The 16,862-nt window shown below is 53.8% G+C and overlaps 1 protein-coding gene across 3 annotated transcripts in view; it reads left to right on the top strand.

Moving 5' to 3' along the window:
- Positions 1–16,862, top strand: part of CNTN2 (contactin 2) — a 34,929-nt gene that overhangs the window by 4,215 nt on the left and 13,852 nt on the right. For 2 of the 3 annotated variants that reach the window (XM_050762991.1, XM_050763003.1), the window contains exons 2-10: positions 5,598–5,752; positions 10,815–10,959; positions 11,075–11,250; positions 11,462–11,557; positions 11,976–12,185; positions 12,475–12,574; positions 14,086–14,261; positions 14,706–14,842; positions 15,275–15,404. In XM_050762991.1, the coding sequence (XP_050618948.1) occupies positions 5,683–5,752; positions 10,815–10,959; positions 11,075–11,250; positions 11,462–11,557; positions 11,976–12,185; positions 12,475–12,574; positions 14,086–14,261; positions 14,706–14,842; positions 15,275–15,404 (1,240 nt within the window). In that variant the 5' untranslated portion in view covers positions 5,598–5,682. Of the gene's footprint in view, positions 1–4,752; positions 5,291–5,597; positions 5,753–10,814; positions 10,960–11,074; positions 11,251–11,461; positions 11,558–11,975; positions 12,186–12,474; positions 12,575–14,085; positions 14,262–14,705; positions 14,843–15,274; positions 15,405–16,862 lie in introns of those variants that run through there. The other variant, XM_050762998.1, reaches the window with a different exon arrangement.

The raw sequence follows: 16,862 nt of genomic DNA, 5'->3' as shown, positions 1-16,862 counted from the left end.
GGGTACTGATCTTAGATCCCACCAGGCAGGAGGTGAGGGCGGTTGAGAAGGAGTACCTGTCCTGGCCGCGTGAGCCCCTGAGCACATGTACCAGGTATAACTCTGTCATGGGGGCTGTGTCCTTGTGCCCTAGTCTGGGGTGGTGTGCTAGTGCTTACCTATGACTGTTGCACCTGTGGGGTGTAAGAGGAGGGAGGCACCTGCCCAGGAGATTGTGGGTTTGTCAGTCTCCTAAATACATATGAGTGCCACCTGGATGTTGTGACTGTATAGAAGTAAGCCAGACAGTTACAGTGGCTGTGGACACAGGGCTGTGAGATTTTTCAGTTTTAAGATCTGATCTTTCCTGAGCACTCACTATGAGCCTGTGACGGTGCTGACCTCACAGCAGTCCCATGAAGCAGGTCCTACCCTTCTCATCCCACTCTTGCAGATGGGAGAGTGAGGCTGGGACTGGTTAAGAAATGACTGTGATAACCAGGATTATACTAGTTGGTTGTATTAGGGGTATGCTAGCTAGACAGCACCAGGCAGGTTGACCCAATAGCCTGCCCTGTTAACCAGTGTGCTGTTTTATAGGATAGAGGTCAAGCGGGGACCTGAAGGGCTCCTCGAGTACCTTGTAGGCTGATAATAAATCACTTAGTCTCTGCCCACAGCTGGGCTCCAAACTCTCCTTTCCTACCACCATCCATCGGAAGTTGCCAAATCTCTCATTGCTCTCCAATCTCCATTACTGGGGAGAAGAGGAGAGAAATTCAGGACCAGGAGCTGGGCGTCCCAATAGGCAGCACTCTGGCGTGGAGGGTGTACCTTTTATTTTCTGACTGGCTCCGTGCAGGGGGCCTTACCCCAGAAAACCCTGTCGTGTGTTGGAGCCCCACTCACAGCCTTCTGTCCCCCAGCTGTCCCCCAGGCCCTTTGTTTCCTGGGCCCGACAATTCAGCCAGCTCCCCCTGGTGCCCTGAACCCCCCAGCAGTCCACTCCCCCATGTGCTGGTGCCTCGCAGGACCAGCCCCTGCTGGTGACAGCCTGTGCTCGCCTGTGCCAGTCTGCGCCTGCACCCCTGCACCACGGCAGCTGGCCTGGGCGAGACTTGGCTGGCTTAGGGCTCGCAGGGCCAGCTCTGGACCTGGCATAGCTCCACTCCAGCCTTGCTCCTGACGAAAAGGCCTCCTCCATCCTGGGCATTCTAGAACGCATAATAGGGCAGATGGTATGGGGAGATGACTGATCGGTGAACTCATGAGCACATCCTAGGCTGCACTCAGGTGGTCAGGGAGCTCTGTAGAGGCAGTAACTTTATTACTGTCTCCCTGTGCTTAGCACAATGCCTGGCACATAGTCAGTAAATACTGTGATGGAAATGAATGCAGGGCAGGACTGGATGCCAACTGCCTCACCTTTAGGGAGGCAAGGAGCTCCAACCTTTAGTCCAGACTCTGTGTGTGTTTTCACCCAAGGCTGTGGCACACAATGGAGCTCAATATACATCTGATCAGGCTGACGGGTCTCCGGCGCTCCCCGAGGGCAAGCCCTGGTGCTCCTGGATCCCAGCCCCTCCCCCACAGTCTCCTCTAAGGCTGTACGTCTTGATCCCTGGAGGGTACCCAGGATCCTTGGGCTGGATTATTCGTGATTACCCACGGTAATTACTTATGGTAATAGAGATAACAGACAATCCTGACTACTGGAGGTGGAGGCGAAGGATCTGTGATGCAAACCTCCTGGTGGGTTGCAGGGAAACAAGGCAAGGGGCTGAGTCCTCACACCCGAGACACATACACACACACACACACACACACACACACACACACACACACAGACCAGACATCATCATACACAGACACATGCATACATGCAGACACAAAACTCAGATCACACATATACACAGGGACATATAGACACAACAGACAGATACCCACAAGCATTATATCCATGCACACTGGGACATAAACACGCACACACACCCAGCTCTCCCCAGCACTGCTGTGGGAGCTAGGGACTCCAGGTAGGAATCTGCCCAGAGGCTATCCCGGAGTCTCTAGCCCCTGGTTGTCTGTCTCTGCCTTGCTCTGGCACATTCAGTACAAGTGCCTGGAGCCCAGGCTCCTCCCCAGGCCGGCACCCTGCCCCCAGTGAGCTCCCGGGCCTGGCAGGCTGGCAAAGAGCAGGGAGCAAACGATGATTGAGCACCTTCTCCGTGCCAGGCATCAGGACTCAGCACACCACTGCCAACGGGGTGATTTTCCAACTTTTTGGAGCCATGAAGTCCTTTGTTTAAAGGGAACTTCGTAGGAAAGTCCTGTATATAAAGCAGATACAAGTGGAGCTGCTCTGGCTGGAGCAGGGAAGGAGTCTGGAGCCCCATGCTCTCTCCCTAGTCTCCCATGGTGGCCCTGAGACAGGTGCAAACAGCCCCAAGACTTCAGAGCAGTTTGAAAACCACTGCAAGGCACTCTAGCACCTCATGGAACCCTCCAAAGAACTCTGTAAAGTGCATGTGATGATCTCCACTTTGCAGATGAGAAAACTGAGTCTTCACAAGGGGCATTAACCTGTCCAAGCTCACGAAGCTGTTCGGAGATGAAGTCAATATTAACAACTCCTGTTCATCAGATTCAAATCCTGGAAGGTCCCAACACCTCTCTATTCTGAGGATGACTCCCTGCATTTGTATAGCATCCAGGGACATATGTCTATGATTTCCCCTGACCAGATACCACGCTGACCCTAGAGCTCTGAGTGTGTGTGTGTATGAGAGAGAGACAGAGAGAGAGAGAGAGAGAGAGAGAGAGAGAGAGAGAGAGAAAGGGAGAGTTTGCCTTGGGGTTGCCCCCAGAAAGCACAGAAGACCTGTCAGCCCTGTCAAGTATATATAAGACTGTCCCTGACTTATAGTGACTTGACTTACAATTTTTCAGATTTACGATGGTGCAAAAGCAATACACATTCAATGGAAACCATACTTCGAGTATCCAACAACTATTCTGTTTTTCACTTTTAGTACAGTATTCAATACATTACATGAGATACTTAACACGCTATTGTAAAATAGGCCTTGTATTTGGTGACTTTGTCCAACTGCAGGGGAATGTAAGTGTTCTGAGCACATTTTTTTTTTTTTTTTTTTTTTTTTTTGAGATGGAGTTTTGCTCTTGTGGCCCAGGCTGCAGTGCAATGGCTCACTGCAACCTCCGCCTCCCGAGTTCGAGCGAGTCTCATGCCTCAGCCTCCTGAGTAGCTGGGATTACAGGGATCTGCCACCATGCCCAGCTAATTTTTGTATTTTTAGTAGAGATGGGGTTTCACCATGTTGGCCAGGCTGATCTCGAACTCCTGACCTCAGGTGATCCACCCGTCTCAGCCTCGCAAAGTGCTGGGATTACAGGCGTGAGCCACGGTGCCCGGCCTTCTGAGTACATTTAAGGTGAGTTAGGCTAAGCTATGATATTCATTAGATTAGGTGTATTAAATGAATTTTCGACTTACGATATTTTCAACTTTTGGTGAGTTGATCGGGATGTAACCCCGTCGTAAGTCAAGGAGCATCTGCATGAGCCCCATCACGTGTGCTCACGCATGTGTTCACTGGCTCCTGGAGGCATATAATCACAGGTGTTCTTGACCAGTTAAATGCAACATACAAGTAACAACTATGATGTGCCAGGTACTTTGCTAGGCATAGGTAATACCAAAATGAACACAACACAATCACTCCCCTGGGCAGCTCAGAACCTTCTAATGGAGACGGACACAGGTCCACAGGCAGGGTACCAAAGGTGTAGTCAAGAACAGAGTGAACTGAATTCTTTGTGCAGACAGGGGCATCTTAGGCACTTCCTGGCAGGGGTGAGACATGGACAGGGCCTTGCAGGAGAGAAACTGCCTTGCCCAGGAAGGGCGTTACGGGAGAATGGAGATAGATGGGCTGGGGGAATGTCAGAGGGGTTGTAAGTGCAGAATGTCTTCAGTTCAAGTCTGGAACTGAGAGTGGCAAGGACAGGGAGGAACAGGTATTCAGGGAGAATTGGCACCTGGGCACCCTGCCTGTCAATGGGAAGTGGATATGAGGCTGCAGTCGGGGTGGAGGAGAGAGTGCCATCTGCTCCAACGCCCTGCCCTCTGCAAAACACCCAGCTTCTTGGCTTCCTTGCCCATATCCTTCCTGACAGGCCCTGGGGCCACCTCTCCCTTCTCTTCCCCCAGGCTCCTTTGGGTGCCAGCTGTGGCTGTGAAAGAGGCAGGAAAAGGTTGTGGGGTGATCAGCTGTGGAGGGTGAAAGGGGTTCGGGAGCTCTCTTCCTGAGGGACTAGAGTGTGATGTGAGACAGGGCAGACCCTGAGCTTGCACTGGCCTTCAGCCCCTGCACAGGCCCAAGGAGCAATCTTAGGTCCTCTGCAGCCTTCCTTCTCCACCCGGGTCCCCATCCAGGGGACAGCATTCCCAGGCCCTTGGCCACTCTGCATTCTAAGGGCATCACCAGAGGCGGACCACTGAGATCCAGAGATGGGAGGGGTCTTGTCGGCAGTTTGCCAAAGGGCCCCCAGCCAGGCTCTCTCCCCAAGCCCTGACCCCCTCCCGTTGCTCTTAGGTTTCTGCAAAGAGGGCAGGCAGAGCAGAGCAGCAGAATCTGCAGCCGGGCTCGCTGAGCCCTGTGGAGGCTCTGAGCCCAGTGACCCGGGTTCACTCTGATAACCAGTAACTGGAAAGCAGGCCCCTGACATTCCACACTCCCCTCTGAACTAGGGAAGTCCTCCCAGGGACTGGGAGTGAACGGGGAGGCTGGCTCTGCCCCTGCCCTCACCTCCCAAGAGGAGGCCCCATCTCTCAGACTGATGGGACAGGTGTCTGACTTGCTCTCAGCAGCTACAGGGAGCAGGTTCTTCTCCAGAGCTCAAGGATTGAACCAAGCCTCAGCTCATCTCTGTGAAAGAGGGAGGCTCCTCTGGGAGCTGCGTTAACTCTTTTGACCCAGAAAGCCTGCTGGGCCCCTTCACCCATCTGGTTGGGGGCATTGCTAATGGGGCCAAGGTCATGACTCCGCTGGTAAGAGGGTGTGGACCAATCAGTGAGACCCCTCCTCACTGCTAGGAAAACAGGACTGGGAGACTTAAAGCAGCTCCCAGAGGGGTTTACAAGCCCCCACCCAGACAGCTGAGGGGAAGAGGCAGGGGGAAAGTCGGCCCCAAGCCCGCCTGCCAGAGGAAGACGTTACTGACTTCCAACCCAGGCAAGGGTCCTGTTCTCTTCCAACCTCGCCTCAAGAGCTGACGGGCGAGAGGGCAGGTGGGTTCTTACCTCCCAATTAATCTCTGCTTTCACTTCTTAAGCGGCACCCCGCTGGCTGGAGTGGGGGCGGGTGGGGGTATAGGGCTGAGCCAGACTCCCAGGGGACCAGTAGGAGGCACTCAGCCCCAGGAAGAGCTTCTTGGTAATAGCCAAGCCCCTTCCTCTGGGACCCTGAGGAGAATTAGTGCTTGGGCAATTCCGGCAGCTCCCCAGGCGGAGGGAAAAGCTTTAGAGACCCAGATGTGCCTGGAGCTGGGAGGGGCGCTCCTCAGCTCAGAGCCCTTCTGTCTGTCTGCCTCCTCAGGTCCTTCTCGGCCTCCAGCTGGGCTGTCCCCAAGCTGAGCTGAGGCCCTTCTCCTCCGATCCCCACCTCTACCCGGACATCCACCATGGGGACAGCCACCAGGAGGAAGCCACACCTGCTGCTGGTAGCTGCTGTGGCCCTTGTCTCCTCTTCAGGTAAGAGGGCTCATCTGGGCTTTGAAGCCTAGCAGGCATGATTATAGCATTATATCCTTGCTATGATTTGGGTGACAATTACAGAAATCAGTGACTGCATTGTAGGAGCAGCTAGATTTCTGAGGCCATTTCCTTGCTAAAATTTCCCATTTGTAGATCTTACCTTTCCTTTGAGTTTAGGAGGAAAGGGAATATGTCTTTGCCGTGTTATAGATGAAGGAAGAATGACCCAGAGAGGGTGAGTGTCTTGCCCTGGGTCACACAGCAAGACGATGGCATGCCCAGATCTCCATAATATCACCCGGAGTTGCAGCCTCAAAGGCTGCACTGTCCAATATGGAAGGTAATAGCCACATGGGACTACTACAACTCAGATTCAATTCCATTTTAAAAATAATTTCCGGCCGGGCGCGGTGGCTCAAGCCTGTAATCCCAGCACTTTGGGAGGCCGAGACGGGCGGATCACGAGGTCAGGAGATCGAGACCATCCTGGCTAACACGGTGAAACCCCGTCTCTACTAAAAAAAAAAAAAATACAAAAAAAACTAGCCGGGCGAGATGGCGGGCGCCTGTAGTCCTGGCTACTCGGGAGGCTGAGGCAGGAGAATGGCGTAAACCCGGGAGGCGGAGCTTGCAGTGAGCTGAGATCTGGCCACTGCACTCCAGCCTGGGCGACAGAGCGAGACTCCGTCTCAAAAAAAAAAAAAAATAATAATTTCCTCAGGTGCACTAGCCACATTCGAATGTTCAGTAGCCGTATTGGATAGCACAGAGCACAGAACATTTCCATCATTGCAGGACGTTCTCCCAGACAGGGCTCTGTAGTCCCCTGATATGAGCAGACGGCGGTCAATCCCAGTAAACGCCGGAAGGGTTTATTAAGGCAATGCTGCATCCCAGCAAATTGATCAAGTATAGAACAGGATCTGGAAAGAGATGTGGCAGAGGAGGGAGCTCAGGTTCTCCTCGCAGGGGAGCTCCCAGCTTGGAGGAGAGGCAGAGGGACACTGGCAGGAGGGGAAGGAGAGGGTGAAGAGGGCAGGCTGAGAGTCACAGGCCAGCTGGACTCTGGCGAGCATGTCAGGCCAGAGGAGCCAGGCAGCTGGTCTGTCCTAGGGCAAGAGGGAGGTCCCCAGCCACCTCCTGCTCTAAGGGGTCTGCTGGACCCACTGCTTGTCCTCTACCCTGACCCTCAGCCCAGATCAATAGATGCTTCTTTTCTCCTTAAACATCCCCGTGGGAGTCTCCATGGTCCTGGAGTTCTAAGCACCTCAGACTCCACCTCCCCCACCCCACACCCCCTGGAAGGCTACAGCCAGTGCATTTCAGTTCCTTTGTCTCACCAGGGAAGGACTCCACTGGCATACTTTCAGATGTTCTCATTCTGTCCTCACTGCTTCCCAGTCCTGCGGCTCAGTCAGTGAGGCTGCTGGGAAACAGGGCTGACTCAGAGTGTGGGGGGAGCCACTTAGCCCCCAGGCCTCGCTACTTGTCCCAGGGTCCACCAGACTGGGAAGAGCTACAGGGATGGGGAGCCTCAACTGCACAGAGCAGGAGATGCCAACCCCAGAAGGAGCAGAGGGGAGGCACCTAGGCTTCTAGCATCCCCTCCCTCAGGGATGCCTCAGTGCTGGATCCACACCATCTAAGGAAAGGGGTACGGACAGCCTCCAAGGTCTTCAGACCCAGAGACACACGAAGCCAATGGCCAAGGGGCTGGCATCTGTTTTGCCACCTCCCAGAGCTCCAGAGAGAGACAGGAGTGGCAAATCCCATCGCTGGCCGCCACCCCTCCTGGGAAGGTGCCTCAGGTCTGGGCTTTTCTTGCTGCCCTGTCCTCGGGATATAGCTGTGGATTCCTGGCACTCCAGTGCAAGGAGGAGTATCAAGGATCCCCCTCCACCTTCTCATCTCTCTAACTCCCTTCCTCTGCAAGGTTTCTGATGCCTGTGTTTGGGGGAACAGTTACCATGACAGGGCATCAGAAAAGAATCAGAGAGGATGCGGAACAAGAATAAGGAAGGGCTGGCCTCGCCTGGGAGAGTGTGTGGTGGTGGTGGTGGTGTTGTTGTTGTTGTTGTTGTTGTTGTTGTTTGGGGTTTTGTTTTTGTTTTTGAGATGGAGTCTCACTCTGTCACCCAGGCTGGAGTGCAGTGGTGTGATCTCGGCTCACTGCAACCTCTGACTCCTGGGTTCAAGTGATTCTCCTGCCTCAGCCTCCCGAGTAGCTGGGATTACAGACACCCGCCACCACACCTGGCTAATTTTTGTATTTTTAGTAGAGATGGGGTTTCACCATGTTGGCCAGGCTGGTCTCGAACTCTCGACCTCAGGTGATCCTCCCACCTCCACCTCTCAAAGTGCTGGGATTACAGGCAGAGAGTGTGTTTTTGTGTGTGCATGTGTAAGCACACACACGGGAAGGCTCATGTGTGGGTGGGTGTGTATGTAGCTGAAGAGGTAAGTGTGGGTGTGTGAGGGTGTCTGTGGATATGGATGGCTGAGAGGCTGGAGGTATGAGTGAGGTGTCTGCATGGAGGTGGTGCTATGCTGGGGATAATGAATGTGTCCAGAAAGTCTCACAGCACAGTGCGACCAGCTCTCATACCCCAGCCTCCCTGCAGAATGCCCAGGGGCATTTTCTAAGACTTGGACTCCCAAGCCTCACTCCGAGAGATTCTGACTCCTTATCTGTGAGATGGAGCAGGGCCTCTGGTGGTTCTGATGGGAAACAGAGGTCGAGAGTCAGGGACACTGGGGTTAAGAATGCTGGTGGTGGGGTCAGCCTGGCCAAGGTCCAAACCCCCAGATCTGCTCCTTCAAGCTGTGGGATCTGGAGCAAGTTATTAAAGCTTTCTAACTCACAGCTTCCACATCAGGAAAATAAGAAAATGGCAATACCTATCTTGTAAAGAGGTTATGAGAAGGAAATATGGAGCATGGTATGGGATAAATAGTAAGCACTCCATCAATAGCACCTATTTTTATTATTATTTTTATTATTATGAATGCATGGATTATATATAAAAGTCTCCATGGCCATCTATAGCTGTGTGTCGGGGAGAAATGGATGTGTGTGTAAATGTGTGTATCTGGCCATTTGAGCAGCTTAGGGAGGTGCATATATACGAATTTATGTATGATATGAGTGTGCATATAGGAAAATGTGTGGAGGTGAGAGATGCAGAGGGGCGTGTATGTGAATATTTGGGTGAGTGGACGGCTGAGAGCAGAGGAGAAAGGTTTCTCAGGAAGAAAGAGTCTGAATGTATCAACGTGACCCAAGCCCACTCAGCCACGCCATCACCCAGAGTTCCTGGAAGCTGCTATTGTACGAGGTGGTTCCCAGCAGCCCGGCTGCCTCCCAGCCCCTCCTTTGCCCCCCCTCCCAGCAGTGCCAGCTGGGGCAGGGTTCCTACCCTACACCACCATCATTAACTTGGGATTAAGCTGGGCTCTCCAGCCGAGATGATGCTGTCACCGCCCGCCGCCTCCGCCTCTGAGGCCTGGGGCGGCAGTGAGGGAGAATGGCACAAGGGATGCCTGCACCGGGCCATTTCTGCGAGCCCTGCCTCCTACCTCATTCTGAGAGCTGCTTAGCAGCTGCCCTCACTCCCAGGGGGCCAGGACTGGGCCTCAGCTGCAGCATGGGGCCACCCCCTACCCCTGGAAGAGGACTGACGGCTGGATGCGCCAGGAAAGGAGCTAATTGGTTAATGGGGATCCCTTTCCTCATGACCCACCAAGGCAGGCCTGAAATCAGCTGTGTTAAGAGGTAGAAGCCAATTAGATAGCCTGGCTCCCACCTGACACGGCAGAGGCAAAACGGACTGGCCTCACCGGTCAGCAGAGAGCCCACCCCAGCCCTGTTGAAAGGCAGGTTCGATGTCCGGCCAATCTGTGGCTCTTCATCCCCTGCCCTGCCCTGCAGCAGGACAATGATGCATGAAGAGAGGGGTCTGCCCCATTTGCCTGTGTGGTACTCATTGGTCCACCAAGCTCAGGAGGAACTGATCTGTCTGTGCCACAGACCTGCTGGGTGACCATGGGCAAGTCACTCCCTTTCTGAACATTTCTTGAATTGTGATACTGGAATTGTATAAAACTGCCTCCAAAGCAAACTGCCCACCCTCCACCCATCAAAGCAAACTGCCCACCCTCCACCTACCAAAGCAAACTGCCCACCCTCCACCCATCAAAGCAAACTGCCCAGCCTCTACCCATCTTCTCTTCCAAGTCCCCACCCAACACGTGGCTCCAGCAGACATCTGCTTGCCCGCCACCTTCCAAGGGTTTGTCTGGCTGAATCCTCACGCAGACCCTGGGAGGTGAATTCATATTCTTTTCATATCACAGGTGAAGACATTGAGGCTCAGAAGGATTCCATAACTTTCCCAAAGTCCCACGGCTAGTAGAGGGCCAGTCTAGTCCCCAGGCCCAGGCTTCGGGTCCACACTGCCCCGGTAAGGGTATTAGGCTCCAGGGACACACATCCTCTCTGCATGTTTGTGGCTGGCAATGTCTCATGCACCTCACACCCCACAGATCAGTTCTTCTGGAAGGCTCCCTTGAAAGCCCCCTGAGAGGTAGAACTGCTTCCATTCTGAGGCCCCAGCACCTTGAACTTTATGGCATTTGCCACCTTGCACTGCCAATTTCCTGTTTCCCTCCTTGGACCACAAGCCCCTTGAAGAAGAGGGACTGTGTCTTAATCATTTTTACAAGCCAGTCTCTAGCCCAGTGCTGGGTATAGAGCGGGTGCTCAATACCTGAGTGTAGGATGGGTGATTAACTGAACTGATATGGCCAGATGGGGCCTGCCCAGCCTATTTAAATTGAAATTTAAATGAATTAAATAAAATGTAAAATGTCATCCCTCAGTCGCAATAGCCACATGTCACGTGCTCAATAGCCCCACGTGGCTAGTGGTTACCACATTGAACAGTGCAGAAAATGGAACATTCCCATCATCAGAGAAAGTTTTACTGGACAGCGCAGCCCAAGAGGCCAGGCTCCGGCCAGGCCCAGGCTCTGAGGCCTCTGGTGGTGTCATCACCTGCAGCTTGGAGTTCAGCCCTGGGATCCCCAACCACCTTTGGGCCTGTCTTTGAAGACCAACCCCTCAGTGTGCTATTCCCAGAGGAGTCCACGGAGGAGCAGGTGCTGCTGGCATGCCGCGCCCGGGCCAGCCCTCCAGCCACCTATCGGTAAGGCCTCTGCAGTGGGTGCTGGGAGGCCCTGGGCAGCCATTGAACCTTCCCTCTCATCAGTCCTGCCACCAGGCAGGACTCAGAGGTCCCCTTCCTCTGTCCCCTGCTGCAGGTGGAAGATGAATGGCACCGAGATGAAGCTGGAGCCAGGTTCCCGTCACCAGCTAGTGGGGGGCAACCTGGTCATCATGAACCCCACCAAGGCACAGGATGCCGGGGTCTACCAGTGCCTGGCCTCCAACCCAGTGGGCACCGTTGTCAGCAGGGAGGCCATCCTCCGCTTCGGCTGTGAGACCCGCAGGGGACCAAGACACTTTGCGGGAGGGGGAGAGGGGGCTAGCAGAAAGTGCCCAGAAAGGACAAGTGACACCCTCAAGCCAGGCCTTCCTGACCTCACATGACATGCCTTAGTGAACTGCTGCTTCTCCGTGAAGGATGAGTCAGGGAGAGGCTCGCAGGCCAGGAGGACAGTGCCTGAGCCCCTGGTCTCTGCCTCCAGTTCTGCAGGAATTCTCCAAGGAGGAGCGAGACCCAGTGAAAACTCATGAAGGCTGGGGGGTGATGTTGCCCTGTAACCCACCTGCCCACTACCCAGGTGAGTCCAGACCTTGGGCCACGGTGAGAGAGGGCACAGGAAGGGCTACCAGAAATTTGGCAGAAGGAGGATGGAATAAAAGGTGACCCCTGGAAATGACCCTTAGAAGCACCCATCCCTGGGACCGTAATTTTAAATGATCTGTGTTTTCTTTATGGGTCTGTCATTTTCCATCTCTGTGCCCTGCTTCCACCTTCAAACTGGGTGGTCCCTGAGTGCTGTGATCCCTGACAGACTTAGTGCTCTCTAAGGGCAGGAATAGTCACTTCTTCCCTCTAGGTCTCCCCTTAGCCCCAGTTCAGAGCATGGTGGCTGTCAGGACAGGGCTTGCAGAACCCCACCAGCATGCTGGGGTCCCACCCAGAGTGGTCCTGTTAGCCCGGCACCCCCTGGTTTCCTCAAACTCCTCACATCCTAGGCTTGTCCTACCGCTGGCTCCTCAACGAGTTCCCCAACTTCATCCCGACGGACGGGCGTCACTTCGTGTCCCAGACCACAGGGAATCTGTACATTGCCCGAACCAATGCCTCAGACCTGGGCAACTACTCCTGTTTGGCCACCAGCCACATGGACTTCTCCACCAAGAGCGTCTTCAGCAAATTTGCTCAGCTCAACCTGGCTGCTGAAGGTCAGGCTCGGCCAGGCGTGGCGGGAGGGAGGGAACTGGAAGGGTCAGCGAGCATTGGGAAAAGGGTTTTTCCTTTGGAGATTGGAAGATCGGCTTGCAGGGCACTGATTCCAGGCCCTGGACCCCCAGATCCTCCTGCTTCAAATCCTCAGGCCCTTGCCCTAGGCCTCAGGGAGATTCCACACAGCTGCCAAGACATAGTTGGCTCTGAAAGGTGCTGAGATCCCAAGCAGGGTAGCACCTGACCTGGAGTCATCTGCATCTGATTTGTAAAATTCTCTCTCCCCAGATACCCGGCTCTTTGCACCCAGCATCAAGGCCCGGTTCCCAGCAGAGACCTATGCACTGGTGGGGCAGCAGGTCACCCTGGAGTGCTTTGCCTTTGGGAAGTGAGTGTGAAAAGGGAGGGGTACCAGGGCAGTCTCTTGGGGGCACAGGTGACCCCAGGGTGAGGGCAGGCAGAGTCAGGGCTGTCATCTTGGTGTCCCTCACAGGGTCTAGCAAAGAACTGGGCACACAGTGGGCATCGACCACCACTCACTGGACACTAACTCTCTGGGTGAGGCATTGCATGTGCCAGGGGCCTTCCACGGCCAGAATCACTTGGTCCTCCAGCAGCACATGGCAGGCTCAGACAGCCTGAGTAACACCCAAGGCTGGAGGTAGGCAGCACAGTGTACAGACTCCAACCCTGTCTGCCTCGTTCGGATCCCAGCTCTGCCACCCGCAGACCTTGGGTAAACTGCCTAACCTCTCTGTGCCTCAGTTTCTTTATGGTGGTGTTAGTAGTACCCACCTCATAGGGTTGTCATGAGGATTAAATCAGTTCATACATGTGAGGTGCTGAGAACAGTGCCTGGAATTTAGGAAAGTGTTCCGTGAATGTTAACAGTGATCTATTTGAGAATCACAACAGAAAGCATTCTCTTTCTTGCACTCCTAGAAGGATTCACTGGAACAGGGCTAAGCAAACAGCAGGTGCTCAATAAATGTTTGTAGAATGAAAGAAAGAATGTGATTTGTACTTTGGCCCCCTCCTCCCTCAACTATCTCCTGTGGTTACCTGGGATAATCTTTGCCTTGTGGGAAGTTTTGGGCTTCCAGAAAATCCACATGAAAAGCATGTGGAAGGGGGCCAGGTACAGTAGTTCACATCTGTAATCCCAGCACTTTGGGAAGCTGAGGCAGGCAGATCACGAGGTCAGGAGATCGAGACCATCCTGGCTAACACAGTGAAATCCCATCTTTACTAAAAATACAAAAAAATTAGCCAGGCATGATGGTGGAAGCCTGTAGTTCCAGCTACTCTGGAGGCTGAGGCAGGAGAATGGCGTGAACCCGGGAGGCGGAGCTTGCAGTGAGCCGAGATCGCGCCACTGCACTCCAGCCTGGGCGAGAGAGCGAGACTCCATCTGAAAAAAAAAAAAAAAAAAGAAAAGCATGTGGAAGAGGAATATATTAACCCATTAAAACTGATACCTCAGTCCGTTTTAGTGCACAGATTACTAATAGCTAAAGTCCCTTTGAAAAGTAGGGGCAAGGCCTGCCCTATAGAGGCAACGGAAAAGAGAACCCATAAAGACCCAGGTCACAGGCCACTGTGGCAGAGGGCAGACCCAGCTTCAGAGTGCAGACCCCGCAGAAGCCCAGCTTCCCTGGCTCGAGGGTTGTTGCAGGAGGGATGGGTAGAGGAGCCCTGCCTCTTGCCCCTTCCCTGCGTGTGCTCCGAGCCTACCTGGGAGAAGAGAGTGAGGATCAGCCAGAAGGCACCCTCTCTCCGTCTGCTCCTCCCAGGCCCAGCATCTCAGGAGGGCCTGAGAGTCTGGATATGAGGAGCTGTGGGCACTGGAGGGGTAGGCCCAGCTTAGCCCACACCCTCTGGCTTTGTCTCTCCTGCCAGCCCTGTACCCCGGATCAAGTGGCGCAAAGTGGACGGCTCCCTGTCCCCACAGTGGACCACAGCTGAGCCCACCCTGCAGATCCCCAGCGTCAGCTTTGAGGATGAGGGCACCTACGAGTGTGAGGCAGAGAACTCCAAGGGCCGAGACACCGTGCAGGGCCGCATCATCGTGCAGGGTACAGAACCAGGGACACCTTCTCTGCCCCTCCCAACCCCCCTTCCTGCCTTCACCCTTGTCCCCAAGGAAACAGACCCAAAAGTCAGGGAGGAGACTGGGAAGCCCCCTGCATGAGCCTGCTTGCCCTAGGACGGCACTGAGTCTGGGACCAGAAGAAGCTAGTGCTGTGGTCAGCTCAGAGCTTCAGTCAGGGGTGCAGAAAGCACACAGGAGGCTCCAGAACGATTTAAGTTGCGAAAGCAGCCACTGGCACAACCACAGAGTGCCAGCTTTCTTGTGCCTCCTTCTTCCTGCCCCCTCCTCCTTGTCCTCTCCGTCCCAGAATGCTGATGGCACCCTCTGCTGTCTGGCACAGGTACTGCTGCCCTGATTTTCTGTTCCTTTTAATGAGCTGGAAGCTCCTCCTAGCTCATGCCAGGTTTTCTTTTCCGGGCTCCCACAGCTCAGCCTGAGTGGCTGAAAGTGATCTCGGACACAGAGGCTGACATTGGCTCCAACCTGCGTTGGGGCTGTGCAGCCGCCGGCAAGCCCCGGCCTACAGTGCGCTGGCTGCGGAATGGGGAGCCTCTGGCCTCCCAGGTAGGAGACGTGGGATTCCTCCCACACATAACTGTCCTCTGCTCACTTGGTTCCCTCACCCCCCAGAACTTCCCCTGCACCACTAGTAGCCCTCTGGGCTAATTAGGGTGCCAAAGGGTGGTCCTAGGACCACCTGAGGACTTCTTCCCATCCCAGTCCCATGGCCACAGGCTGGGCCTGGATCCAGGCACAATTCAGCCACAAAAGAAGTGATGTGGTCCTGACTGGATCACCTCACCCTTCCAGCTTTGGGGAGGCCTGGGTAATCTGCATCCTGAGGTTCCAGGTGGCCCCGAGGTAGGACTGGACATACGAGCCATATCCTCTAGGGATTATCAGCCTAGAGTCTCCACTGCCCCCACCCCTGCCAACCCCTCCTCCCTGTGGCTCCAGTGGTCCTGATCCCCCTGGGCTCTGGGCTCTTCTGCACAGAACCGGGTGGAGGTGTTGGCCGGGGACCTGCGGTTCTCCAAGCTGAGCCTGGAGGACTCGGGCATGTACCAGTGTGTGGCAGAGAATAAGCACGGTACCATCTACGCCAGTGCCGAGCTAGCCGTGCAAGGTAAGGGGCCCAGGGAGGCAGGGGACATCCCAAGGACGTGCATATGGTGGCTTTCAGAGCTCTGAGTTTAGGTGTTTCCAAACACACACGCACATACCCTGTAGCAATTTTCCTTGGTTTTCCAAGTGTCTAAGTAGGAGAACTCAGAGATTTAAGAAAGGAGATGAGACACAGGGTTGAGAGCTGCCAGAGGGCAGGGTCTCTGACTTGTCCCATGTCTGGCACACAGTAAATATTTGCTGCACTGAAAAAACAAAACGGAAACCAAATCAATCAGATCTGTGTAACCCAACCCTTTCAGCTATGTGAGCTTTGGCAAGTTACTTAGTGTTTCTGTGTTTCAGTTTCTTGATTATAAAATGTAGGCAATAATAGTCCTGCCCTCCTGGGCTGCTGTAGGGAACAAGTGAGATGAAAGAGGTACAGCATAAAAGGCCTGCCCATTTTATGCTGGTGCCTGGGAAATGCCAGCCAGTGCTAATATTTAGTTGTGTGACTTGAGCTCACTGAGCCTCAGTTTCCTCATCCATAAAATGGACACAGCGATACCCACCACATCAAGTTTTAGTGACGTTTTGCTAAGAAGCGTTCATTCGTTCCTTCATCCATTCAACCAATACTTACTCAACACCTCACAGAGGATGAATACGAAAGATACAGTCTCTGCCTTTAAGTAGCTTACAATCCAGTAGAGGGAAAGGGACAAATAAACCCCAAATCAAACAATTAAACAATTTCAGCTAGCCATCAAATACAGTATAAAGAAAATCCAGGCAGGGTGCAGTGGCTCATGCCTGTAATCCCAGCACTTTGGGAGGCAGGGGTGGGTGGATCACCTCGAGCTCAGGAGTTCGAGACCAGCCTTGGCAACATGGTGAAACCCCATGTCTATGAAAAATACAAAAATTAGCCAGGCATGGTAGCACACACGTGTAGTCCCAGCTACACAGGAGGCTGAGGCAGGAGAATCAATTGAGCCCTGGAGGCAGAGGCTGCAGTGAGCTGAGATTGTGCCATTGCACTCCAGCCTGGGCAACAGAGCAAGACTTGTCTTAAAAGAAAAGAAAAGAAAATCCAGTAGAGTGATGGGCGTGAGATGGGCCTGTTAGATGGGGTGGTCAGAGAAGTCTTCTAGGAGGAAGTCCCATTTAGGCTGTGACCTGAATGTTAAGGAGCCAGCCGCGTGAAGATCTGGGGAATTTCCAGGCAAGATTTACAGCAAGTGCAAAGGTCTGGAGGCAGGAAAAGACTTCACAACTTCAAAAGAGAGAGGGGAAAAAAAAAAAGGCTAGGTGATTGGAACATAATGAGTGGGAGAGAGAGTGGAGCAAGATGTGATTGGAAAGATGGAGACTTATTTGTGAAGAGCCGGGCTCCACTGAGTGTGAGTTGAAAAAGCTGTTCATTCCTCGCTGGGTGGAGAAAAGATTGTAGGAGGAACGCGCAGAAACAGGAAGA

This window comes from Macaca thibetana, chromosome 1 (assembly GCF_024542745.1).
Source record: "Macaca thibetana thibetana isolate TM-01 chromosome 1, ASM2454274v1, whole genome shotgun sequence".
In the NCBI taxonomy this organism is placed as follows: domain Eukaryota; kingdom Metazoa; phylum Chordata; class Mammalia; order Primates; family Cercopithecidae; genus Macaca; species Macaca thibetana.
This window is presented reverse-complemented; position numbering and strand designations above follow the sequence as displayed.